This window comes from Pagrus major, chromosome 12 (genome assembly GCF_040436345.1).
Source record: "Pagrus major chromosome 12, Pma_NU_1.0".
Taxonomy (NCBI): domain Eukaryota; kingdom Metazoa; phylum Chordata; class Actinopteri; order Spariformes; family Sparidae; genus Pagrus; species Pagrus major.
In genome coordinates this window covers 26,317,244-26,345,158 of record NC_133226.1, presented here as the reverse complement: position 1 = coordinate 26,345,158, position 27,915 = coordinate 26,317,244, and the positions used below count along the sequence as shown (strand labels likewise).

The 27,915-nt window shown below is 41.3% G+C and overlaps 1 protein-coding gene across 2 annotated transcripts in view; it reads left to right on the top strand.

Moving 5' to 3' along the window:
- The window catches only part of clip1b (CAP-GLY domain containing linker protein 1b), a 31,725-nt gene extending 4,676 nt beyond the window's left edge, over positions 1 to 27,049 (top strand). The window contains exons 6-23 of one of the 2 annotated variants that reach the window (XM_073478121.1): positions 69 to 270; positions 1,357 to 1,554; positions 2,136 to 2,239; positions 2,377 to 2,437; positions 4,095 to 4,199; positions 5,761 to 5,922; positions 6,214 to 6,309; positions 7,643 to 7,700; positions 7,790 to 7,875; positions 11,194 to 11,268; positions 16,096 to 16,202; positions 20,209 to 20,254; positions 20,452 to 20,495; positions 22,087 to 22,192; positions 22,280 to 22,445; positions 22,529 to 22,581; positions 22,677 to 22,789; positions 22,942 to 27,049. In XM_073478121.1, the coding sequence (XP_073334222.1) occupies positions 69 to 270; positions 1,357 to 1,554; positions 2,136 to 2,239; positions 2,377 to 2,437; positions 4,095 to 4,199; positions 5,761 to 5,922; positions 6,214 to 6,309; positions 7,643 to 7,700; positions 7,790 to 7,875; positions 11,194 to 11,268; positions 16,096 to 16,202; positions 20,209 to 20,254; positions 20,452 to 20,495; positions 22,087 to 22,192; positions 22,280 to 22,445; positions 22,529 to 22,581; positions 22,677 to 22,789; positions 22,942 to 23,179 (2,020 nt within the window). In that variant the 3' untranslated portion in view covers positions 23,180 to 27,049. The remainder of the gene's footprint in view (positions 1 to 68; positions 271 to 1,356; positions 1,555 to 2,135; positions 2,240 to 2,376; positions 2,438 to 4,094; positions 4,200 to 5,760; positions 5,923 to 6,213; positions 6,310 to 7,642; positions 7,701 to 7,789; positions 7,876 to 11,193; positions 11,269 to 16,095; positions 16,203 to 20,208; positions 20,255 to 20,451; positions 20,496 to 22,086; positions 22,193 to 22,279; positions 22,446 to 22,528; positions 22,582 to 22,676; positions 22,790 to 22,941) is intronic. The other variant, XM_073478122.1, reaches the window with a different exon arrangement.
- The last annotated feature ends 866 nt before the right edge of the window (positions 27,050 to 27,915 follow it).

The window sequence follows — 27,915 nt, the reverse complement described above, 5'->3', positions numbered from 1 at the left end:
TACTTCTTAAACAAGCTGTCAGTGGGTCTGCTGAGGTTTCAGTTTGTGCCACCTGTTCTCCTTCTCAGATACTTTCAGTGCCTGCCCAGGTACGGTCTGTTTGCTCCGGTCCACAAGGTGACGCGTATCGGCTTCCCGTGCACCACACCGACCAAGGCCAAGAGCTCCCGGAGAAGGTCCACCCTGAAGAGGAGCCCGAGCGCCTCCTCCATAAGCTCGCTCAGCTCCGCCACTTCCTCAATCAGCGGCAAACCCAGCCGAGCAGGACTGGTAAGACTCACAAAGCAGCGTCATACAACGCATCCCCAAAACCTCTCTGTGAGTCACAGCTGAGGCTGTGTGTGCATTGGCTGGAAACTCATCGTTAAGTTTTGAGTATTTGGGTCATTTCCTGGGGAAGATTTAAATTTAGCTGTTTCTAACATGAGGTGACTTTTTTTCCCTCGTGTCCTGTTTTTAATCTATAATTTGGATCGCAGTAAATTCATTTTGTCTCCCAAAAGTTCTTAAACTAACAGTTTTGTCCAGCGGTCTGCTGACCCTTCATGACTGAGTGTTATGTTTTTAATCAACATGATAAGGAAACAGTTTGAATAAACGTATTTGTCAAGCCACAAATTGTTCAAACAAACCTTCAGTGGCATCGTGTAGTAAGTAATTTGTTTTTCTCTCGCTCTTAGCACTACAATATTGTGATTGCAATTCAATTTTGTACAAACATTCCCCAGATCAGCAGAGGATGAATCCAATAGAGCTGTAACGATCATAACGAGTTGAATAATCGATTAATCTATCAAAAGAAAATTAATTGTCACCTGTTTTGATAATCGACAGTTGTTTCAGTAATTTTTCAAGCTAAACATTTGCTGGTTTCAGCTTCTTAAACGTGAGGATTTGCTGCTTTTCCTTTGGGTTTTGGACTGTTGGTCGCACAAAAAAGCAATTTGAAGTCGTCACTTTGGGCTCTGGGATATTGTGATGAGCATTTTTCACAATTTTTTGACATTTTCTTAATAGTCTTAAAGATGAATAGTGAAATTAATCACAAATTAGTCAATAATGCCCACTAACGCCCGCTAACATGTGGCATTTGTCTTCAGTGGGAAAGCTCCAACATCTGGGTGGATATGGTAATTTTTTTAACGTAACTGGTTGCACATCGTCTTATCCAAGCAAATATATTTGTTTCCAATCAAATTATAGTGAGACTGAATGTGGAGAGTAACTCATATTGAATCAGATCAGACCAGAGGCTCCTCTGACACAGTCTAAACACTTGGTGTAACTGTATGTAAAAACAGCATCAGAAAACATCCAAAATGTTAAATGTGAATGTTTTTCACTGTATCTCTCCAGCTGACGGAGACATCTGCTCGCTACGCTCGTAAGATCTCTGGCACCACGGCGCTGCAGGAGGCTCTGAAGGAGAAGCAGCAGCACATCGAGCAGCTGCTGGCAGAGAGAGACCTGGAGAGGTGTGAGGTGGCCAAGGCAACCAGCCACGCAGGGGAGGTGCAGCAGGAGCTCACTCTGATGAGGAAAGGACGGGATCAGGTCTGACACACGCACGTGGATGTTAACAAGTACAGGCATAAAAAAACCCAGAAAATTGTTATTGATAATAACTTTTTAGAGCTCGTGTTTCTGTACGTTCCTGCTCACATCCTGTAGATGTCACATGTACAGAACAGAGCAACAACATCACATAGTGTACAGATTTCATTGACAGAACATCTGATACAAGTAAATAATATAAAATATGTGTGAAGTGTTTGGATCCAGGAGGACGTCTGTGCAGGCCGAGGCAGCGCCAAGTGGTGCCCGAGCCACACAGCGTCCTCTCCACTGTGGTGACCTGGAAGAGGACAGGCCACACAAGATAATTAGCAAAAAAATATAAAGATTTAGATTTTACAAGAACACAGATAAAAGAAGATTGTTAGACAGAAGAGAGCAATGATCTGTGGGAGCCCAAGGGCATGACGATACAGATCCGTCAATAAAATATCCCATTGAACTGATAATTTGATTATTCTTGCCACACATTTTAAAGATACTATCATTAACATCAGTAACCAACATCAAATGTATGTAAGTCAACTCACACTCGGTGTTATTGTCTCTGTGTGTTGCAGTATGCGGTGGAGACGGAGGCTAAGTTGGATCAGCTGCGTTCGCTGGTGGAGGCAGCAGATCGAGACAAAGTGGAGCTGCTCAACCAGCTGGAGGAGGAGAAGAGGTGGGTGGTCCGACTTCACCTGTAGCCCTGCACATGATACGGCCCATGGAAACTGTTAAACGTCTCGTGTGTCACTGTCTAATACGTGAAGTGGAGTTGCTTTTGGAGGAAACTTTATCATCGTCCCTGTTTGACAGAAAAGTGGAAGACCTGCAGTTCCGTGTTGAAGAGGCGTGCATCACCAAAGGAGACCTGGAGGTAACTCGTGGTTATATAATCCGCTTCTCAATTAAACATCTTCTCTCAATCCTTCGAGCTATAAATCTCCCACTTGTCAGGCTCATGCTTTCTTTATGATTCTTCATTTGTGAATTATTGACAAACTAGGTGGATATTTTACATTATCCAGGGTTTCTGCAGGCCCCAAGTCTCAAAATGTCCTTAGGCCTATAAGGACTTATGATCTTGACGGGTCTAAAAAATTGATTGGATTTGAAGTTAGCATGACTTTTTTTAAAGTTTCATTAACTTTACTCTCACTTTCAAATGTGTTTTTGTACGAAACCAGCATGTGACCAGTAACCACAAATGCAAACTGTGCAGCCCGGTGTGTGAGCTAATGTGACGTCTCCCCTTTAAAAGTAATCAGCTGCTTTTAGTGGTAAAAAGTTGAAAAAGTTTCTGTTGAAGTGAAAGTTTCTGGCTCAAGAAACAGCGCGTTTAATTCTTGTTCAGACTGCAGGCAAATCAGATTTGTTTCTCAAGTCATCTTTAAGACAGACTGTCTGCACTGTTTATAGGTTGCAGTGGTAACAACGTAGGCATCAGTCAGTATGTACGCTGGTGACGCAGCTTCCCAACATGGACGCCTGATCAATCATCAAACAATCACGCTATCAAGTCGCTCCGCTAGTCGCAGCCTGGAGTCTGCTCAGCCGCTCTGATGCTCCTCTGTGACTCTGACGTCGCTGCATCCTGTTTTGCTGTGAAGCTCAGGAAATGTTTTGTGGAAACCTCACCTGACTTTCCATCAGCATTGGAGCTGAGTAGATAATGATTCTCATGATGAATGAGATAATGATGGTGAACTTAGCCTTTAAATTAAACTAACTGAAACCTGCAGAAACCCTGTGATCACACACACTTAGTTCTCATTAAAACCAGACAAATTATGAACCTCGAGCCCTCCTGTGAACGAGTTTCTAGAGTTTAATTTCTTTTTTTCTACACACAACATTAAGTGAAAAAATGGCCACTAACTTTCATTACTGCTTTGCTATTTCTGCTAAAAAATAAGAGCTGATGATTAAATCAATCATTCTGTCTTAAGCCTTTTCCTTTTCCTGCACTCTTTGAATCATTCATTGGCTTTCTTGTTCAGACGCGTCTTTTTTCCGGCTCCTTTCATTTATTCATTCATCCTTAATTCACTCACCCATCTTCTGGGATTTTTTTCTCCCGTCTGCAGCACTTTGAATTACCATCCTCTCCTCATCTTTTCATCCACATGCCTGTTCTTGAAAGCTGTTTTTTGTCTTCAGTCTTTCTTGTACGCTTTCATCTTCCTCTCCTGTCTGCATCCTCTTTACTCTTACTGCCTGAATTAGTCTCCTTCAACATCTGAATACTAGCAAACAAGTGGCCAACGAAGAGAAATAAAAGTATCTGGGAGTCAGAATGAGAGAAAATAATTAACTCCTTATACTCCTCAGAGCAGAATGAGCAAATAACAATCTTTTCCTTTGTTCACAACCAACTGATGAAATTGAAATGCTGTAAACCATCAGTGCTTTCTTACTCACTGGCCTTCTCTTTAAAGTCTTGTCGTCTTTCTGTTCGTGGCACAAAGCTGGCATGTCAGTGTTGCAGTGTTGGTGTTTGTTCTCCTTCTCTTCCTGCTCTCTCTTACTAACAGACGCAGACCAGACTGGAGCATGCCCACATAAAGGAGCTTGAGCAGAGCCTGCTCTTTGAAAAGACCAAAGCTGAAAAACTCCAGAGGGATTTAGAGGACACTAGGGTAATGCTGGCAGTCCCAGTCCCACAGCGCGGCTGAGTGATGTGCTTTTCCCCCACTAGGTTTAATAATGATGCACAGAATATATTGAAGGAACCACAGCGTGCAAACATTATGCAGTTTTTCAGATATGTCACAAGTTTCTTCCCTCACGGCCCAGTCCACGATCAGCCCCGGCGTAGGTACATTAACATCCCATCGGCCTCGAGCTTCTCTAATAACGCAGGTCTATCACACTGAAAGTTATGCATGTGTGCATGAAAGCTCTTTTAAATAATAGAGTTTGGAAATGCCTGTGCTTCTGACAATGTCAGCCTTCATTTTTCTTCCTCAGCAAATCCCACGAAAAGCCCAAAAACCAACAATGTGTTCGCACTTTCCAACGTCTCCACCCTGTCTGCTGCACTCAGCTCCAAACCCACCGGCCCTACTGAAGATGTGAAGCTTTAAAAACAGCTCACAAATATGTAGTGTCATTTTCAAAGAGGACTGTAATTTCCTAAAACAGTGGGTTACTGGCAGTCAGTATGTGAGAGGTTTTAATCTGACGCCCCACTTCTTTGTGTCCTAGTAGCAGAAAGAGTGGAGAGTCAGTTGGACAGATATTGTGATGTATGTAAGATATATGAGGCTGTGACACACAAACAGATACATTCAGCGTTCGCTTGGTCTTTTCATGGGACTTGTTGACTCTAAGAAAAATGTACCACACTGCTATCCTTTACCCTTAAAGCAGAAGGTCCAAACTTTGACCTGTTTGATGAGTCAAAGTCTCCTGAAGAAAGATGAATCAGTTGTATCTGTTCAAAATAAGTGTTGTTTTTTTATCAAGGCATAAAACTGAGAATGTTACTGAAGGTTTGATTCAGCAGAAAGGTCCAAGAAGTGTTTTTTCTTGTCAGTTTGATGAGTCAAGTTTGTGATTAGACGCCGTGATGTGCCTTTAGAGCCTGGATTTTTGGGGCCGATGCCGATATCAGAGCGTAAAAAAATTCTATAACGATCTTTAAGACATAAAACCACACGTTTTTTTGCAATGATCCTTTTAATTTGGTTATGAGACACAGGATATATCCAAGGCAGGATATTTTACCGATAAACAATAAACTTTATTGTACAAACTGAAATCGGAGTGCTGAAACAGTAAACTTCACTAGGAGTTTAATAATTATAACCAACCGCAGGCAACTTTTCTGCAATATTTTCTGAAAAAAATCATATCGGCACACAAAATTTAAGATGCTTTTCTCTCTTTAATATTAAACATATTTTGGTGTTGGAACGTCAGTTGGACAAAAACAAGCAATGTGAAGTTGTCCCCTTGGGCTCTGGGAAATGTGACGGGCATTTTTCACTTTTTTCTGATGTTTTTTAGACAAAGGATGGTAAATTAATTTGACAGTAAATCAAAATTCTACTGATTCTAAGTCATTTGATAAATCCCACCAGTGTAATCATATTTGGTCCACACTGTACTACCAGTGTGTTCTGTGTCCACTCTCCTCTGTCTGCTCTCCTGCCTCCTCTTTGCCTTCATGCCTCCTCTCTGCATGTCGTGCTGTAGGTGGCCACGGTGTCTGAGCGCTCCAGGATCATGGAGCTGGAGCGGGAGGTGGCGGACCTCCAGCTCAGGCTGCGGGCGTCGCAGCAGAAGGAGGATGCCGCCTCTCTGTCCCAGCAGCAGATCAGCAGCCTGAAGGCTCAGGCTCAGTCTCAGGAGAAAAAGGTTTGTGGGAAAAGTGCCGGCACAGGTGTTGTGTTCAGCAGCTGCATGATTCTCACCACCTGTAAAATGGATTATTCATCGTCGTCATTATCATATAATTTATGGCCGGATGTCAAACTTGGACGATTGATGCAATTTCTATTTACAACCTTCCCTTTAGCTCCTAATGTAAATAGGCATATGTCCTTTTTATGTGTGGTTAGTTCGAGCCACTGTGCTGATGCATAATTTATGGCTCTACTCAGATGTACATGTGTATAATGTATGTCCTATACTGTGTGTCCCCAACAGATCAGTGAGCTGAGTGTCGACCTGGAGAGCAAACAGAAAGAGGTTCAGTCTCTGGAGCAAGATAAGAGCAGTCTGGAACAGCAGCTGACAGGCGTGGTAAGAAACCCAGAACATAATAATCATAAATAAACAGAGAGAAGAGAAAAAGAGGACCACGTTGCTCCTTTCTGACATTTCTGGCTCCAACTATGTGTTAACGTCAGGGATTTTGGGCTTTTAAACATAAGTGTCCCTTATCCAAAGACTCATTCAGACTTAGAATAATAAATAAACACCTGAGTCACTTTTATGTAAAAGTCACAACAGCAGTCTTAAGGCCACCGGGGACGTGACAAGTAAACAACACAAAAATGAGAAATTCTCGCTTCAAAACATCGGCATTTTGCGATAACAGGCTCCAATATGGGATTTTGCCACACAGGTATATGAAACGTACAGTGTATTCATACAGGACAGTATTTTTTTTTGTTGGCCTTTTTATGGCTTTATTGACAGGACAGTTCAAAGAAGTGACAGGAAATGGGATGAGAGAGAGGGGGAATGCAGCAAAGGGCCACAGGTCGGACTCAAACCCTGGGCCGCTGCAGCAGGACAAGGACTCTGTACATGGGACGCACAGGCTGCCAACTGAGCTACCGGGTCGCCCCATACAAGACAGCATTTTAACCAAACGTTTGATGCTTCCACCATGCTGCTCACCAGTAGTGAATAACTCTCAGGGAGCTTAAATCCGTGTATCTATTTAATGAAGTCTCCAAATAAACATATCAGGGATCAACATGAACGGTGTAGAAAAGTAACTCGTCAGAGTACTTTTGCGTTACTAAAAATGAAACGGTCATTCAGAACTTCAGAGACAAACAGATGTTTCAACTCTCTCTTTCTGAAGAAAGGCTGCATGTCTCAGGCAGAAGGTCGTCATCTTCCCCAGTTGATGATTCATTTAGAAGACACGGACACTTGTAAAAGACTCGGACATAAATATATGATGATGAGATAAATGTTTCTTTGCGTTGCAGTTTTGAGCTGGTTCGTCACAGTAATCACAAATGTTTAGAATCCAATCTTAAAAGTTGATCGATGTGTCGATAAATGAATCATCTCGTTTTTCTGCTCTAGAGTGTGTCACACTCACTTCGTAAAAATGCCATCATAACCTGCGTAAAATGGAATGAATGTAAAGTGGCTGCACGTTTCTGTAATGAAGTGCACATCTGTGAGCGTCTAACTGTAGATTCTTCTTGTTTTCACTGTGATGTGTTTTGCTCGTGGGCATAGAGAAAGTGCTCTCATTAAGACAAGCGTTTCATCCACAAACCTGCGTGTTTTCTGGGCCCAGTCATTCTTCTCTGCTGAGCTCAAGGTACAAGAATGTTACCGAGTGATGTGAGTGATTAGTTGTAGTGAAGCTGATGTTTCTCTGTTTCAGAGACAAAAGCTTGAGACAGCTGAGGAGGAGAACAAGAGGACAGCGCAGACCATGCAAGGTAAACACATCAGATGTTTCTCAACTGAATTTGATCTTTTTTGTCTGTGTTGATGGTTGTTGTTGTAGTTGATGTCTGTTTCCTGTCAGAATTGGAGCAGAGTGTGGAGCAGTCAAAGAAAGACTATCAGACCCTGAAGGAGGAGAGTCAGAGCAGAGAGACGGAGCTGACACAGGTACGTTCACACATGCAGTCAATGTACATTTACTCAACTAAAGCCGCCCTCCAGTGTATTTTGGTGTTTTTATCAGGGGTCGACCAGTATGGCTTTTTCAGGGCCGATGCTGATTATTATGTAATCAAGGCAACAGATAACTGATATTTGGAACCAAAATTAATTGACATATATATAGTGCTAACTCCAACGCAAAGCTTACTGAAATGCATTGAAGCATATGTTTAATTAAGATTTTAACAGAGACCTTAGATGCAGTTTCATTATGTCTAAAGTCTCAGCAACAATATCCTGCAGAACTGCACCTCTCTAACCTTACAAGAAAGAGTCAGACAGCTTCAGGGCACACACATGTTAATACAGTTTACTTGTTGTAAGTAAGTGCAAGAAAAAGCGTTAAAGCCAACCATTGTTTTGTGAATCAACTGGCTAAATAATGGAGCAGTTAATGAACTTGTTGACGTTTTCTAACACAGTCAAATTAGCTCTAAGGGACTCATGAGCATAAGGCATTATATTATCATCTTCAAATTATTCCTTAAAAAGATAGGGCTATTTTTCAACAACAGCTTCACTTTATCCTGGTGTTTTTGCAGTTTAGGGTGTTTTTGCAGTTTAGGGTTGGACGAGCTCAAATGATATTCACCAAAAATAAAGATTCCAAGTCAACAAAGTCAACAAAAAATACCAGCCTTCAGTGATTCAACAATAAACAACAAAAGGCACAGTTATCACTCCAGTTCAGTTCAGTTTTTTCTTCAAGGGTAAACCCTCTTCTCAAAGAAAAGAAAGGATCTCTGAAACATCTCCAACGCTGTCGGCGTTACTTACGTACTAGTAGCTTGTTTGTCTTTGTGCACGCAGAGTGAGTCTCTGGAAGTGCAGCTGAAGGCTACCGCTAAGCTAGCTGTGTTGTTTAATTTAAATCGAAACCCCTAATCACTTTAAGTGTGTGCTATATTAAAGTATCAGACAGCCCTTTCCAATGGAAAACTAAAGCCGTTAAATTGCTCTCTCCAAAGCCACCAGACTCCTTTTACAAAAAATGTAATTTTACCTCATCAAACACTGGAGTTGCTGGTCTACCACCGCCTCAGTGGTTTTGACTGTTTGTGTTATTGTGTGACTTTGGCGAATCCAACCCAGCCCTTTAAATCTCAGCTTCCTGCTGTGGCCGCAAACGACATTACATCTTAACCTCATGTAAACAGACTCCTTATTGTTGTGTTTACACTGCACACAGAGGAGCCTGAGAGCTTCTGTCTGTGAACAGAGTTGAAGTCACGGCTCTGACTGCAACTAACAGTCGGATAACGTTAGTAGACGATGAATCAGCATGTTGGCATTTACTGATTCTCACCAAGATAGCTCCGTCTGCCTCTGGCTGTTAACAGACTTCAACAAAGTATTTGTGGACGCTGAAAATGTCAGAATTAAAGAGTTTTTGGGGACTTGCAAGAGGCCTTTCCTTTATTAATCCGTCCTTCAGTAATCCAGTGTGCTTTGATTCAGACTTAGTGAAGCTCTAAAGCTGCTGTGGCCTCTGGCTAATTTGGTGTTGTTAAAACATTAATAACACACACATTCACACGTTACTCTCATTTCCATTTGGGTTTGATAAGTCAACGGACCAGTCAGATATTTTTATTCAAGCTTTACAGATTTGTGAAGTCTGTCAGCTTGTCGTCACAATCAGGAGGAACTGCCTGAAAACTAGTTTGTAGACTCATACATGAATCAGAGTAACATAAAGGATGTGAGGAAGGATGAAATTATATTCTGTTTAGGAAGAATCTGCAGAAGAAGCACTGCGAGTCAATTAGGGATATCATAATTCAATCGATTTCTGATGTAAACATTTTTTCAGCACTGACGGCTCTGCCATTGTTCGACAAACTCATCTGGGTTAGTAAAGATCAACAGATCGTTGGTTTTATGCCCCGACAACTGTCATTTACATTTTCAAATCCTCCTCGAAAATAGGGGTTTGTTACCCAACAACAGCTTGATTTTATCCTGGTGTGTTTTTGCAGGTTAGGGTTTGATAGCAACAATAAACAACTAAAGATACAAATTCAGTTTGTTACAAAGTTTGGTTTCTCAAATCTGTCCAGAGTGAACCCTCTTCCCAAGCAAATCAATCAAGGATCTCTGAAAAAGAAAATAAACCCAACATTTGAGTTTCTTCCATTACACGTCAGTCGATCGTCTTCCTGCACACAGGATAAGTGTCTGGAAGTGCAGCTGTAGGCTAACGCTAAGCTAGCAGTGTCGTTTTTGAACAAACTCAACGTTGTGTTTCAAGCTACAGAAAAACTGTTTATGCACGTATAATTCTTGTAGCTATTTTTGCACACGTGAGACGTCTCTACACAACATGAGTGGAATTACAGTTTGCAGTTATAAGAGAGTATTTTGTTTTCTCTCCCTGAAGTCAGAGCTTTCCTGCTGCTGCTCTCGCTTCATTGAGCTCGTTACAAATGGATTTAAAAAGTGAAACAGCTGAACGGGCTTGAGGCTGACTCGGTACAGAGCTGTCTTTCCTTTTTTAGCCAAGACTCTTAATGACCTCTGGTCTCTGCAGTCTATTAATGGAATGCTGGTTTTTAAGCATGAATGTCCATTTTCACCGAGCGACTGTGAGGACTGTGAAAACATCACAATATTTTCTCTATTAGCAACGGATCAAATTATTGAGTGCAATGTGAAATTGGTCTTATGTTATGACAAAGCCACAAGGTTCCCCTCAGCTCTACTTAACAGTTTAGTGTCTTTCAGATCCTTGTTTTGGTTGCACACTGCACAGTTTCAATGTTTTGTTTTATTCTCACTTCTTTCTTTAGCAAAACGGCAGACAGACAGACTCAGTTAGAGACTATCTGGTGAACATAGTGGAGGATTTAGCAGCTAAAGATCCAGATATTTCCCTCAGGAGTTGGTGGAGAACACAAAAAAGTTAAAAGACGGTGATTATTGGACAAACATTCATTAGGTGACACAAACACGACTCTTAATAAATGATAATGTTGCTGTGTTTCAGCTGGATGTGTCAGTAAGCAACGGTTTGCTAATTATTGTTGCCTTATCAACTTTATAAGGTGATAATATGTTAAAGGTGTGTTTAGTAAAATAAAATAATTCATATAAGCTTGGCTGCTCTGGAATGAATGACTAGATACAACAGACGCAGTAAATAACATAGTGAAATAATCCCAAAAACAGGTGAATTCTGATAAAATAATCCAGAGCAGACACACATGACATATACAGTATATAACCATACAATGTGGAGCTAAATATTATTCATATGTTTTCCAGGCTGTTGAGAAGTCAGAGAGGACGGCGCTGTCGCTGGAGCAGCTGACCAATGAGAAGAAGACACTGGAGACACAGGTGAGCAGACAGCTCCAATAGAAAACATGTAGAAGACTGTCGAAACCCCCACGGTCCCTGAAGTCCCCATGTTTTCATGTGAGAACTTACACGTTTGCTTTGTGTTTTTAGTTTTGAAAAGGTCAAATAAACCCTCCAAGCTCTTTAATATCTCTCCTTCTACAGTCCAATGCTTCAGCATGTGGATGAACGCATGCATGTATGAAATCGCTTTAACAGTGTGTTTGTCTAAAGAAGTCAGCCTGAGAGGGAGTTTTCATCCAAATCATGCTGCTAACGTTAGCTCCAATAGTTGGATTTGTGTCCACAGCCCTGTGAAAGCATTCACACATGAATATACATAAGTTTAGTGTTTGTAGCCTGCAGGGTTTTTATTATGTATTCACATCAGGATTCCCACACTGACAGCATGTGACTGTGCAGCTCTCAGTCATCGTATTTAATCAGCCGCGCATGAAACACTGTGGGCCATCGCTCTCTCTTTGATTCCCATCTCAGTCTCGTCATCTCACCGCCGTCTGTAACCTGATATTTTTATCATTTCGTACTCCATTGCCACTACTCTGACTGTGATCCACCTGCAGTCGTTCTGTCAGTCGGTGGCTCTCTGGTGCCCTCTTGCTCGCCTACATTCATCTCAACTCTGAGCTGCCCGGGAGCTCCAGATGTTTGGTCTCATGACAGTCAGAGAAATGGACAGCAGATTAGAGCAGGAGATAAATGTAAACATGCTTTTTCTGCTTTTCTGACTGTTCTGTTCTGGAAAACCTACAACTAGGAAAAAAAACAACAAATGTCTCCTTGAAAGTTGAATGAATTGAGTGAATTTAATGATCATTTCAAGCATAATGGCAAATTCTCATTACTAAATAAAATGTTTAAGCTCACTTAATAATGAACAGAAGCTCACAGGTTAAAGGATTACATGCAGTATTTTGAGGTAAGAACGAACGACAGACTGTTCATGATACTTTAAACACAGTATGTTTGAAGTGACCTGAAAGGATCAGCATTACGTGATCGTCATTAAACATGTAAACTGTTTTTTCAGATGCATTATAAGAGCAGGACGTTATTCTCTGTGGAGGAAAACACACATTTATTTATTTATTATTTATTACATCTGCCTCCTCGATCCGCTCAGCCATGACGCTGTAGGTTGTGATGTAATACTGCACATGTCAGAGTGTGTGTGTGTGTGTGTGTATGTGTGTGTGTGTGACGCCTGGCTGGTCAGAACATCGCTGGAGTTAACGAACAGTTGGCTTGAGGTCGGCACCTCTTTTCTCGTTCTCTCGCACAGCTGTTGGTTCTGCAGCTGGAGCGATTCGTTGGTTAATTGATGAGTCGATTGAACAAAAATATTCATAATCTTTACTCTCTACATATTATTTGTATTTATATTCATTGTTACACAAACCTTTTTGGACGGCTGTTTTGGTTGTGGTTTCCATCTTTTCTGATTTTAAACTGAATATGATCGGGTTTTGGAGGAATGCTCTACCAGAAGAAATCGTGTAGCTGCACGATATTGGAAAAAAGAGACATTGTGATATTTTGCGTAGGGGTAGAGATTATTATTATTATAACGGGCCGATATTCAGCATTTTCCCGATTATTGGTACCAGTGATTTTTCCGTCAGATTGCCGATGAAATAAACCGACTTTGACTCTGATGCAACGTCCTCTCACACAATTTCCCGCCCACAACAATATCTGATTGGTAACAAGTAGCAATTAATAGCCTCTAAACACTGAATCTGCAAAGTATCAATTAACTAAATGTATCAAATAGATGCGGTGGAGAGGAAGTATAAAGTAGCAGAAAATTGAATCACTCAAGTAAAGCACCTGAAAGTTGTACTTAAGAACAGTACTTTAGTAAATTGTACTGTAAATTGGTTCATTACATCCAAGGGTGTGAAAACTTTTTATAGTCACTGTGTAGACCAAATAATTAATCGAGCAGATGACTGACAGATAACTCGATGATTGAAGTATTTGTTACTTGCAGCCACAGTTGGGTCGTCTGTGTACCGATGCTGCCACACGTCACTGACACATTATAAGAGCTGACGGTACGAGTGGTTGTTTATATGAGACCTCGTAACGTAAAGCAAAACAGTAGACATGCAGTCACCAGCTGATTCCCCTGTCGGCTGTGATTCATGTGAAACACTGTGAATGAAAGGTGAATCTCTCAGAGCGAGTGAGTACATATGGTGTGGGAGAGCGAGGAAACAAGATTGTGAGCAGCTCAGAGGAGGTGGTGGTGGTGGGGGGGGGGTCTGGGAGGAGCTTATCGAGGCTTACATAATGGAAGTGCTCGGAGAGAGAGGGAGGCTGCTCAGGCGACACTCTCTCCATTTCCCTCTGGCAGCCGTGCACGGCGGGGGATGAGGGCTGATGCTTTATTGATGCTCAGCTTGTGTTAGTCTGTGCTTGACAGATAGGAGTTGAGCGCCGGTGTAGCAACAACTCTGCTGCTGTTGAGCAGGTGAACACAGGTTAGAATCGGGCAGCGGTGAGCTGTGTAGGTATGGACATAGCCGCTCTGCATCAGGGTTACTCCAGTAACATCTACTCGCCTCGCTACCAGGTAGGATTCCTGTTTGTGCTTTTATTTTTTAAACTGGGATTAAAAGATGATCAGTGCGGGAGTCACTTACTGCCACTGTAAGCAGGATGAGGTGGTGTGATTTTGTGTCTAATTAGCTCTTTTAAATGAGCGCTGTTCTCCGTGTGGATGTAAGATGTTGTGATGTAGCCCGTGCAGATAACCTGATTACATGCTGCATGTTTGTGTGTATTTGTTTATGTTTGCGTGTGCACGTGAGCATGCTCTGCAGACCAGATCTCACCTCGGAGGTGTAGATAAATACTAAGAAGTCAAGAAGTCCCGTGCAAGGCAACTGTATGTGTTAACATGCAAACAGAAACATACTGCAGACGGCTCACTGTGTGAATCATTACTCATGACTTTTTTTATTTATTTAGTCTGTGTCCAGTGTCAGCAAAGGCATCGATTCAAAAGTCATACTTGTTAATTAATTATTGACCGTTGCTATTTTAAAGCTGCACGTGTGGCAGTTTGAGCTGTCGGGAACGATCTGTGAGATGTTTGTTTGTCCCGACTTGAATGAGAAAGAAAAAGTTTGCACGAGGTGAAGTCGGACGAGCTGACGTCTCCGGGGCTTTTATTTATAGTTTCACGTGGATTGAACGTGCTCTGCTGTCTCATGCTGACTCACCATGAATATCAAGGTGTTGTATTTAAGGTCAAGGCACAAAATTAACACCAGCCATCAGTTTAATGCTGGAAAAATATGTAAGTGGATAGTAGATGTCTTTCACCCTCCATCCAAAGAAACAATGGTAATCTACTGAGTGGCTGGTAAAATTAATTTGCCGGTTGGGCAGTGCTTAAATGTTAATTATGCACTATTTTTTTAAGGTATAAACTGCAGATTCACCTCTTACGACCAACGATAACTCTTGTCTGACTGCAGCTTTTCCCTGGATGCACAAGCTTTCAAATGACATAGGGAAAAATGAAGTTGAATAATTGTGGGACAATCTTAAGTAAATTACTGGGTCGAATTGATTGGGAACTTTTTAGAAAGTTTTGAGAGTGGAGGTGCAACTTCTTAAATGTGATGATTTGCTGCTTTTCATTGTCATTTATGACAGAAAATGAGGAGTCTTCAGGTTTTTCACTGTTGGTTGGACAAAGGAAGCAATTTTTAAAGACATCACTTTGGGATCTGGGAAATTGGGATGAGCATTTTCACAATTCTTGATGAATGACATGAATAAATGTCAAAATAAACAGAAGATTTATTGATTATATAAAGAGTTTAGTTGTAGTCTTAACGTGTAAGATAATCATGCACGTGTAAATGCACTGAAAATTGATAATAATAATGCAAAGTTACTACAAGTAAACAATTAATCATTGCAGCTCATTTCATTCATTCATGTTGTTGGCCTAAAAATGGTTTAGGTTAAGTTAGGTAAAGAGTCTGGGGTAGCTTTAGACTAAACAATTTTATGTCAATAAATGTGAAAATAATGGGCAGATTAAATGAGAATGAGAATAAGTGTTAGTTGCAGGATTGGTGGAGAATATCTTGAATATCTTTGGGTTTTGGACCGTTGGTTTCGGACAAAATAAACAGTTTGATGACATCAACTTGGACATTGTGGTTATTTTTTCAAGCTCCCTCCAGATCCACAGAAGATGTGTCATGTTGGTGGAGCTCCCCTTTAATATGATGGTATCAGCGTAATTAAACGAATATTAGAAAAAGACCATTCAGAACTTGCCTGAGAATCATCACATTTTTTAAGTTTTCTTCAAGTGATCCAGTGATTAGTTGTCTGAGCATCCATGACTACACTGCAAACAGGAAGTGCTAACAGCTGATTCGGCATACTTTAATTGGATTTGGCGACCTCTTGCGCTTCCGATGGCTTTAATTTTTTTTTTTTGACGCATTGGTCACCAAATAGGCTTCTTTGTTCGTGTTTCGCCGGTCAGGTTCAGAGAGACATCACAAGGGAAAACTCAAGAGATCGTCTTTACGATCGCTCCGGACTGGATTCAAATTACAGGAGTATGAAAAATGACATATGCACTCGCTGACCAGAGCAGCTGATATTAAACTCTTCAGATGAATATCTCCAGTCCGAATGGGGCTAAAGTGCAGCAACATTTTAGCTGTGAATTTATGATCAAGATGAGTAAAAGAGAAAAACGTTGTTGTAACTTGCTGTGTGTATACTGTACTCTTTAAGACCTTCTGTCCTGTGTTTGTTCCTCTTCAGCTCGAGGCTTTGAAACAGCAGAACTCCAAATACCAGGAGGAGCTGAGTCTGTCGAAGGAGCGGAGCAGCTCAGAAAACCAGCGGATCGGAGTCCTCTGCAAGGAAATGTGAGTACTGAGCATAACTAATGTGTTTTTTCCTGGCGCGGGTCTCCTCTAAAGGTGACCCCCAGCCAGCCAGTTCATTAGACTGGTGTGGTGAATTTCTCCTGTGGGGTCCGTGCTGATGATTAAAAATCCAGCCTGCATTTTCAAGCTCTAATTCAGCACAAAGAAAGGACTGTGGCTCGACGTATTTACATGTAAAAACTGTCCACATTGGTCTCACACCGAAATGTTAAATGTGTTGTTTAAGTGGCTCCATCTGAATCTCTCCAGAGAGATGCTTCCACTTGTAAATATGTTTTAAATTGCTGTGTAAAGCCCATAATTAACCAGAGGGTGCTATTATGTGATTATGGATATGATGGTGGAGTTGAGTACAATGCACAATACTCATAATCACAGTAAGAAAACTCCTCCGGGGTATTATGGCCTCCTTATAAACATGTCTAGAGTCCTCACTGTAAAATGCTTGTTTAAAATCCTTTCGCTGAACTTTTTTTAAACGCATGTTCTAGTTTTTATATTTCCAGATGTACTTTTACTTCCCTTCAGGCAGCCGTTGGTTTCCATTAACTTCTGTATGGATTGAAAATCACGTAGCAGATTCCTAAAACCAGCAGTGAACATCAAGTTAGTCACAGTCGAATCTTTCCGACTCTTCAAAGTCGTCATCGTCCTACAAATTCAAGCCTGCAGTGCAGTTTAGCTCCCAGCCTGTTGTATATTTTGAATCCTTCATTCTCACCCCAGTATTATGACTCTTCATGTCCTGCAAAGAAATTAAAGCCAGCTGTGATGTAAAGTAGTAAATGGAGAATCAAAACATGAAAAAATCACTGGTATGGTCCTTTAAGACCTCTGTGGATAGATAAGAGAAAACGTGATAAAGCAAGATTTATCACAGATTACTTTGATGTCTTCCACGGTGTCGGCATAGCAACAAATTCATTAAATTTATATTGACTGATCGGGCAGCTGAACCAGTTTTTGACGCAGAGTAAAAAATACTCTGCATGTTTTCACCTGATGTGTTTGTTGTGGATTTCCGGCCTGATGTCGAGGTCTATTTATAGACTGTGTGTGTGCATAGGTGGAAGTATGTGTGTTTGCACGTGTGCGTTTGTGAGTCTTAACATCATCCTGCCACTGCCCCCCTCCCCCTGAGTCATCAGAGCCCCGAGCTGTGATGTCACAGCTCCTGATGACTCGGATTGGCTGAATTATAGTCATCAATATGTAGCATCCTGAAGGAGGAGCAGCAGATGGAAATACCAACAGTTACAGCGACACAAGAGCAGCTTCATCGTCCTTAAGAAGCAGCGATTTGTCTGCTTTTCTGCTGGTCTGAACCTCAGATGTCTGTAAATGGAGGAATCATGTAGAACACCTCTGTGGCTCTGTTACATCTTCCTTCCTCCACCCTCGTCCTGTCTTGTCCCAACAATGTGCTCCTCCATCCTCTCTGAGGCGCGTCCTTCCTCGCTCTGATGCTGTTATGTAATCGCTCCGTCTCTCCTCCTAGGACCGCCTGGCTCCAACGAGGCCGCCGCTCTCACTATGACATCAGAGTGTGTGTGTTTCTGTGCGTCTTTGTGTTAAACTGTGTGAGTGTGTGTGTGTGTGTGTGTGTGTGTGTGTGTGTGTGTGTGTGTGTGTGAGTGTGGCTCTCAATGTGGCTTTTGTTGGCATTTGGCAGAGCAGCTGTATTGTGTTTCTGGTGCGTCTGCAGGTCAAATACTGATTGTCTTGTCCAGTAAATGCAGCAGTTAAAGAGGCTCTGTCACAAATTTGTAGTGATTTAAGTGCATTAATAATTTTTTTATAGTTCATATGTGAGCAGACCGCAGTGACATATAAAATTAGACCTTCTCCGTCCCTCTCAGTCGCCTATACAAGCCTGTGGACGATCTGTTGAAGGTGTACGTGATGAATATTCATCATCGAGATAATCTTGAATATCCTCACATGAATGATTTGAAGCTGTCTGGCTCGCTGACGTACAGTCCTTGATTCCTTTCTTGATTTATTTTGGATTGCCTCAGCCTGGAGCACAAACCTGAAGTAACAAACAGTCTTAAATTTTAGATGATGCATGAAACAATTTCAGAAGTCAGATTGGAGAGGCTGAGCCTCAGCTGCTGCGCTCTCACATCTATAGTTCTGCTTGAATGAAACATTTTCCATCTGAGTCTGCTTCTGTTTACACCCTGATAGAGAATGCAAGTGACAGAGACACAGATGGATGTGACGTTTACAAAATCCACAGAATAAACCATATTTTTTATCGTGCAGGTTCCCTTTTACTCATCCCTGTTGTGTTTGCGTGGATGAAACAGAGGCATGGCCAATGTAATTACACAGCAGGCAGCCAAATATTTCACCCAGCTGGTGCTCAGACCGGTCTATTAGTCACACATAGCTTCAGAGTTCTTCCTTTGACACAAATCCTAAGAATGACCCACATGGAGCTAATTACAGTTTCTCCTGCAAAGCATTTGCTTTCTGCATCCAAAAATATCCAGTTTCATAAAGCTCCAGACGACGCTGTTTATGCTGCTGTCTGTCGGTCTAAATTTGATCATGTGCACAGATTACTGTCTCAGTTTTATAATATCCTGCTGGTATTTTCCGTGGATGTGTGCGTAGTACAGTATATCACAGCTGTATCTTAGCTGAGCAGAGAGTATAAACCACTGCAGGTTTCACAGCTGTCAAATCCTTTAAGATGTTTAAAGTGGGATGGTGTAGTCGTCTACATAAGCAGCAGAAATGGACCAACAGATGGCTTTGGAACGATGAGAGTCTGTAGATTATATCAGTTTAAGTGCGGTTCATGCAGGATGTGCTGTTACAGTTACTCCAAAAACTAGAATCAATCTGAAATACTAAAGCAGAGCATTTCTCAAGAGGCTTTGGGTTGCTTTAAAGCTGCTATAATCAATATTTTTGTATAAATCACCTGAATCTGCAGCTCCCCTCAGTTATACAGAGCTTTTTAGTGTCTCTCAGGTCATTGTTTTTGATTTCACAGCCCTAAGGTGAACTGTTTTCTCTTACTCTCACTGCTCTCATCAGCATTGTTTCTTGCAGTTTTCAGTGGAAGCTAAAAATATTAAGTACATCACCTGCTTACACGCAAACAGCAGACAGACACAGTTAGAAACTAGCTGGTGAACACAGTGGAGCATTTAGCAGCTTCAGAGCCACATGTTTCCCTCTGGGGCTGGTGGAGACCAAAAACAGAGCTAAAAGAGAGAATATTGGACCTTCATTCATTAGATGCACATCATGTTACTCTGTGTCTGCTGGATATGATTTTGCTATATCAACTTTTTAGAGGGAAATATGTCTTCAGTTTAGTTAACAGATTGTTGAGCTGCACAATGTGGGCAAAAAAATGAATCGATTAGTTACCATCATCTCCTCCCTCCTTGCTGATGGAAAGTCAGATGAAGTCTCGTAGTCCACAAAACATTTCTGGAGCTTCACAGCAAAACAGAGTTGCAGCATTCTGCTAAACAACTGAAGTAGATGGAGACAACCCAAAAAAGCTCCAGATTCTGCTGCAACTCTTCTGAAAACAGCAAATTTTGTAATTTTCGCTTATAAACTGACTTGCACGGTCAGTCGATTTATCTAAATAGTTGCCGGTTGTTTCCTGACGAGTCAGTTAATGGACTAATCGTTGCAGCACTAAGTGAAACCATGAAAGCCTTTGAGTCACACACATCTCACAGAGCAACACAAGTTGATCTGACATGCAGCAGCACTTAACAGCTCGTAATCAATGCACCCCGCCTCTGACACACATAATGCAGAATGCATATGGATCGTACTGCAGTCACAGCAGTAAACTTCATCCAGCTCCTATATCAGTGTGTGTGTGCATGTCTAACAGATGAGGCAGCACACCAGATCTAAGCATATAGCAGTGACACAGATATCACAGATCTGACTGTACAGCTCTTAAAGTGTGTCACCTCTCCTTCCTCTCTGTGTTTCCCTTCAGAGAGGAGCTGAAGCTGGCCTCCCAGAAGTCTCAGCATCTCGACGAGGTACTGACCTTTCCACACCTGTATTACACAAACCATTTCCTTCACCCTGTTCTAGACCAGGGTTTCAGAAACGGTGATTTGATTAATAGGTGTTGGCACGGCGAGGATTTAGTTCCTGCTGCGACTGAACTCTTAAAGCTCAGGCGGGTTTAGCTTCTATTTAAACGCCTCTATATTTGTGTGTGTTTGCCTTTCAGCACAATGACGACCGAAACAGTCAACAGCCAGACATGAAGAGCAGGTAAGAAACCAGGAAACAGCTTCTTAATTATACGCATGTACTCTTTATTTCAGTCATGCTCTGACTCTTTTACAAACTCTGATGTACTCTAACTTTGTGAAATGTTCTTTTAAATGTGTGATAAAATGTATAATTAAAAAAAATAGGTAACAGCCTAATCGAATCCCCTATTTAGCATTTATAGACAGTTAATACATCGATTATAACACACTGTAATGTGGCTGTATGCAGCTTTAAGGATATTTATCGTGCTTATTATGAATTTATCAATACTTCCTCTTGTGAATTAAACTAATCTATAACTGATATACAACCACTGGCTGTTTACATTAGTTATCTTTATCCAGTGGTTGGAATATAACAGAGTACATTTACTCAAGTATTATACTTGTCCAACAGAGAGGGAGGCGTCGTCACATATTTCTATAGAAATTTTTTAAAAAATAATAGCAATCAAATTTATTTATAAGTCTGTTTACTGTGTGTTTGTCTCTTTTTTGGCAAATAAACTACCCTCAAACTACGAGTATAGGAACGTGGCGAGTCAGTAACCATAACTGTGAAAAAGAAGCTGTTTTTGAACTCTCAATCAATCAATCATCTTTATTTGTATGGCGCCAATTCACAAAAAAAGTCATCTCATGACACTTTCCAAAGGTGTAGACCAGACTCCTTGATTCATTTATTTACACAGACCCAACATTTCCCCACATGAGCAAAGCACTTTGCGACAGTAGTGAGAAAAAACTGCCTTTTAACAGGAAGAAACATTCGGGTCAGCCCGAGCGCCCGGTTAGTGTGAGGGTCATCCCCCCTGTTCAGACTGAACAAATCAATGACTGACTATACTATTGATCTACCTCGTTGTAGTTGGCTCCACATTGACAAACTACACATTAAAAATCTTTAGTAATTCACGTTTGTGCTTTGATCTGTTCATTGTCTTTGGTCGTATTTTAAGCCCGTCCTCAGAACAGAAACAGAAACTTGGCGTCGTCTCTGCTCAGCAATCAGAGGATTAAAACGTGTCGGCGCTGCTTCAGAGCAGCGACTTAAGTTGCGAGTGAATGTTGAAAAGAGTGTGGATGATAGACGGCTGAGGCAGGATGACAGCGTGTGTGTGATGTAAGATCTGAGCAACAACGTGAAGGAGAAGCGATGTGAGGAGCAGCTGACAGCTCTGCGCTGTTGGCCCGAAGGAAAGCGAAGAGGTGACGGTACAAACTGGAGCAGAAATGATATGTTTGGAGGGAGAGAGCGTTCTCCTCAGGTAAACAGGAGCAACACAGGAGATGTGATTGAGTGAAACGAGCTGCTTCTCATCCAGTTTCATTTATGGAGAGCGCTGGGTGTCATCTGTCTGATGGAATTGATTTTGGTGGCAGGTGGTAAAAGCCACAAGTCTAATAATCCACGCAGCCACAGCTACGACGGCTCTTGGCTTTAAAAATATATTGACATTTTGGTTTCTCACAGTTTTATTATTTGGTTGATGGAATTGTCAAATCCAATATTAAATACATTGTTTTAATGCTGCAAAAATAATACAATACAATATTTCTTCTCTCTACATGTCTCCTTTTGTCTACAGAGAAACCATCTCCAATCAGGAAACTGAGGGGGAAATAAACTTCCAGAAATCCACTGGAGCCTTAATCTCAGACAAAGACCGGGAGCTGGAGATTCTGAGGAATGAGGTAGTCACATGACTTTTATATAACGTCAGTGTGTTATTTTAGCGAGGGGTGTGTGAGGGATTGATCCGTTGTCTGTCGTCGCTGCAGATCGCGGTGCTACGAGGAGAAAACGCCATGGCCAAGACGCTGCAGTCGGCCGTGGAGACGCTGGAGAGAGACAAAGCGCAGCTGCAGAGCCGTGTTCACAGTCTAGAGCAAAGGCTCATGGGAACGCAGGCCTCAGAGGGAGAAGACATCGAAGCCCCGCCCTCAGGTGAGGAGACGATGATCAGAGCGCTCAAACTGTCATGGAGCCTGTTTCTTTTTGTCAACCTGCTTTCTGATTCACTTCTGCAGGCGATGCAGCTCTGGAGCAGCTGAGGGAAGAGAAGGAGTTCGCTGAGGGACAAGTAAGACTGTCAGGACGCTGCTGACATATATTTTATCACATCAGTTCATGTTCAGGGCTCTCAGTTCTCATCTGTGTCCTGATTGTCTCCATCAGATCAACTTCCTGAACAGCGTGATCGTGGACCTGCAGCGGAAGAACGAGGAGCTGAAGATCAAACTGAAGAAGCTCGCTCTGGCTGAGTTCAACGGCAACGACGACACCGACGGGTAAGAAGAACATAAAATCATCGCTGCTTCATAAAGGAGCAGCAGTGCAACAGTGTCATTGATGTGTTTTTGATATATCAGAGTGATTTTTGGTTTTCTCATGTGTCAGTAATCACCGTGTCCTCTCGTGTTGTTCTTCTTTCCTCCGTCAGGTTTGTTGAAGGTGTGTCAAAGCGGGGGAAGAAGGCGGCGACGCCGCGTCTGTTCTGCGACATCTGCGACTGCTTCGACCTCCACGACACCGAGGACTGTCCCACTCAGGCCCAGAGCCCCGACTCTGTACCTCACACCACCTATCACGGCAACCCGGCCGACGAGAGGCCCTACTGCGACATCTGCGAGGCCTTCGGACACGCCACCGAGTCCTGCAACGATGATCAGACCTTCTAGAGGCTCCAGAAACTCTTTGCCTGCATCTATACTCCTCCCCTTAAACACCTTTTACTCTCCCACTACATCTCCCACAGTCCCGCCCCTGACATGCCTGACTAAATCCCTTCAGATTTTTCCATATTGTATTTTTATACTGTATTTATGCATATCACTGGTAGCCACCGTCCTGATCTACGTCCTTTTCTCTGCAGCTCTGGCTGTGATGCAGAACGCTCGTCCAAATATGCTGCTTTGGTGCAATATCGATGTTTATAACAAAAGGAATCCGTCCTCTGCACTTGTTGTTTTTAACGTGTTGTTTTGCATTTAAGTTTGTTTCTGAAATACGCATTAAGTGACGTTTCACGTTGTTTTTTGGGGCTTTACTTGTTACATAGCCAAAAATGATGCAACACAGCTAAGCACAGATGAAACTGAAGGGAAAATGAAGCACATCTACGATTTTACATTCCTGTATCACATTCCTCCGTCTGTTCAGCTACGAACCAATCAGAGAGTGAGACTGCCGGGTTTTTACTAACTTTATATGTGTAACAATATTTTTTACAAAGTCCTTCTTCAAGTCTGTCGACGTACGACGGAGTGTCGGGGCCACTGACGGGAAAGAAAGTTGTAATATTTCCAATAATGCAAAAATTCCCAGTCGAATCTTCAGACTTTTGTTGTGAAACAACATTTATAAATCACGTACAAAAGTATGAACTATCTCATAATGTATAATAATAATAACTTTATTCATATAGCACAAATAACAAAGCACTTTATATGCAACTGAAAATAAATATTAAGATCAAGTGAAAAGGGAGGATAGTTCTTTACAACTAAGTAATAAAATCTCCTATTATTCCAACTTTATTCTCAACATGTTGAGACTGTATAATCAAAATGTAACGGCTTTATTCTTTAAACGTCACGGCTTTTCTCTTTGTACCATTCAGACATTATTCTCATAATATAATAACTTTCATGACTTCTTTCTCAAAACATTGAAAGTAAAATTCCAGCTTTACTCTCAAAATTAAAACTTTATTCTCTAAATATTACGACTGTAATCTTTAAATAGTACGACTCTTTTTCCACCACTATCGTTTTATCATTATTTCTCGTAATATGCTGACTTTATTCTTAAAATACGACTTTATTGTTGAAATATTTTGACTCTATCTTATAATATTACAACTTTTTTCTCAAAACTTTGGGGCAAATATTCAGACTCAATCCAACAGATTAGCAGATAAAGTAGCAAAATCTCAAAATATTGCGACTTCTTTCTCTTTATCATTAACATTTAGTTTTTTTGGCGGAAACATTTTAATATTAACTTAATCTGACTAAATAGTAGATGAAGTAGTAAAATACAGCTTCGCTCTCAAAATTACAGCTTGAATCTGGAAATATTAAAATGTTTAAAATCACGACTCTTATTATGTTATTGTGCCTTTTTTGTTTTGTAATATTCCGACTTTAGTCTTGAAAGTTTTGACTTTTCTTGAAATATTACAACTTTTGTCTCACATCACTGCCAATTTATTCTTTAAATATTACAACTGAATTAAACTTAATGAATTATTGAACAGTGGCCTGAACACTCCGTTGTAATCAACCCAACAGTTGACCTGTGGACAGATGATAACACTTAGTAACATGAGCGAAGTCTTGACCTTTAAACTCGTTCGTTTCCAGTGTTGATATCTTTTCTCCAGAGCTTTCAGCTGCATCTCACCGTCCTCATCAGTGGATGGAGGTTATTCCTGAGTTCCCTCGTGTGTTTCCTCCGTCTGCTGAAGAAGACCATGAGATGCAACTGAAGGAAAGCGAGTAAGTGGACCTCGACTCCACAGATTTTACGCATGAAGGTCAGTTTACTTGTTTACTTACTTTTTTTGTATGAAGTGTCTCCATAACTTTTATTTGTCAGTCAGAACAATCTCATCACGAGGTCCATTTAATAACTGTTCCAGAGCTTTCAGCAGGATCAGAAGATCTTCATCTGCAGTCGTGGAGGAAGTTCACGTGTTCTAGTTGTATTTTTCTGAGCAGCTTTAAGGACTTCTCGTCTATTTTGGGTTCAGATTTGGGATTCAGGATTGCGTGACAATGTGGCAACTCGGTCAAAAGTTCCAGAACGGCCACTAAATGGACCTCGTGATGAGATTGTTTTGTCGTCTTCTGTGTCGAGCTTAATTACTTTTCCATAGATCATCCTACAGGTTCACGTCCTGGAGTAATGCCACAGAAGGTTATTGAGGATTTGTTGTCATTAATGAAGAAGTCGTTGCATTTTGTTATTTATTCTCTGATCGGTCACTAACCGGTGATGTTCCTGCAGGGAAATAAGCTAGCACTGATTCAAGGTGTTGTATTAGTCTGTACTAGGACTACTGTACTGTAGTGTAGGTGGGCTTTTTGAAATGCATCTGCCTCATGTCACAGGAACTCGCCCAAACTATAGAAGCCTCGACTAACTTAGTTTTGCACTGTCCACTTTAAAGATTCAGCAGAAACAAACGGCGCTTTAACTTTATGGTTCTGAACAAAAGTGACTTTATTTTGAAGGTCAGTACAGACGATCACACTGCCCTCTTTAAAGTTTAAAGTCTGACATTCTGGGAAATAAGCTTGTTGTTTTTTTTGTATCGGAGATTAAAAGATCGATCCGACTCGCTACGGCAGCAACTAACGATTATTTTTGCACCAGGTTTTGACAAGGAGAGGGAACACGTGTTTAAAAAAAGAGGATTTTTCTCTGTTTCGGCGGCATCATTGTTTTTAATTATTTGGCTCTTTCCGGCACATAACCCTCGTAAAAAGGAAAAAAGTCAATTTTACAATAGTCTCTTTGGTTTTTGTTCGGATTAAACAAACAAGTTTTTGTTAGCTTTTGAGCTGTTTCCTCTCCATTTCCAGGTTAAGCTAAGCTAACCTGCTGCTAGCTGAAGCGTTACACTGTATCTAAAAGAGAAGTCCAACGATTTGACACATCAGAGTCTGTAAAACCGTCTTGGGGAGCACTTCTGCCTCATGTGATGCCACTCGAGTCCACGTCAGTTGAAGACTACAAGTTTGAAAATCAAATAAAATCTGTCGGCGTGGAGTTAGAAAGAAGTGAGACCTCTGTAGCTGCTCCCCATCTCTGCTGCAGGCTACATTAGCTGCTACTAGCATAACACACCCGAATCTCCAACTGAGCTGTCGGTGGTAGAGTTGCATTGTGGGTAATGTAGGCACCAGGACAAGGAAAGGGAATACGTAGATTTAAAAAAAAAAAAAAAAAAGGATGACACTACAGAGCGTGATGCTGAATCTGTCGGACGTTTTCTCACCTGCTTCTCTGCCAGAAACCGAAGCGAATTTCCCAAAATGTCGAACTGCTCCTTTAAATTAACCCTGTTTAGCGACTTGTATTTGACTTCTCCTGTTCTTAAGCACAATTTTTGGATCATATTGAATCTTCCAGTGTAACAGTGTATATAATACATGATGCGACTAACCATCGACACTCGTCTTTGTAAATACTAATCAGAGGCGTCCTTCTGATAAACGTGTACACAGTGCCATGAACAAAAGAAAAAGCTTTTATGTGTACGACATTTTATTTTTCTGCCCTGTTGATAAAAGATTGACATTGTATACGGAGGTTTCCACTCCAGGGGGGGAAAAAAAAGCCCATTTGTATAGACTTTAAAACATTGTGTACTTTATAAGTGATGCATCTAATTATTAGTGTTTTATATGTAACAACTTCAGGCACCGTCGAGGAATGGTTCGGAAACCGTTTCTCAGATGTTGACGTGGTGTAAAATGTCACTGTTTTCTATGTACTGTATACTCCTGAACAGTCCAATAGAAATACTAAAAAAAACAAAACGAAGTGTGTGTGTTCGTGTTTTGTCCTGTTTTCTCACTCCGGCGGTAGATAATGTTTTTTGCCTTGCAGCCGACATTTCTACATCCTCTCACAGAGCATTAAACTCCACTCTGTGCAGCTCACAGCACAGTTAGCTGCTGCTGCTCTGCTCATTATAGTTTCATCCTCAGATCCATTTACTCCGGAGAGGTTCAGGCAGCTCAGAGAGGCTGCTCCACTTTTCATGAGCTCATGAGGGCTGTTTCATAAATGAAGATAAGCACTTAAACCAGGTTTACTTCAGTAATTCAGGTTTATTTACTTTTGCTCTGTGAACATGATGAATGTAACTTTTTTAGCTCTGTTTTTGTCTCCTGAGGGAAATATTTGGCTCTTAAGCTGCTAAATGCTTCACTGTGTTTACCAGCAAAATCTCCAACTGTCTCCGTCTGCTGAGAAGAAAAAACAAGCTTCAGGCACTCATGTGGAGCGGGAACAAGAACACTTATAAGTTTAGATTAAAAAGCCTTTATTAAAACGTGGCTACTTACAGAACAATAAAAACACCGACCGGTTTCGACCTCGAAGGTCTTCGTCAGGGTGCAAAGTGGTGGACAAAGAAGAAAGTGAACGCAGGTGGTGATGACGATGAAAAAAACAAAAAACATCCATCACATGAACACATTTCCAAAAAGATTCAGTCCATTATCTAAATCATGTGACCTTCTATATCATTTAAATACATCTGTACAAAATAAATATATATAAAAGGCCCGTTTAAGTTTAAACCTTCTCTATCTAAGGATGCTTAATGTCTTTAGGACCAAGGTCATGAGAACAAAAAAGAAAAGGAAGACGTCTGTCCGTCTGCTGCTGAGCAGAACTA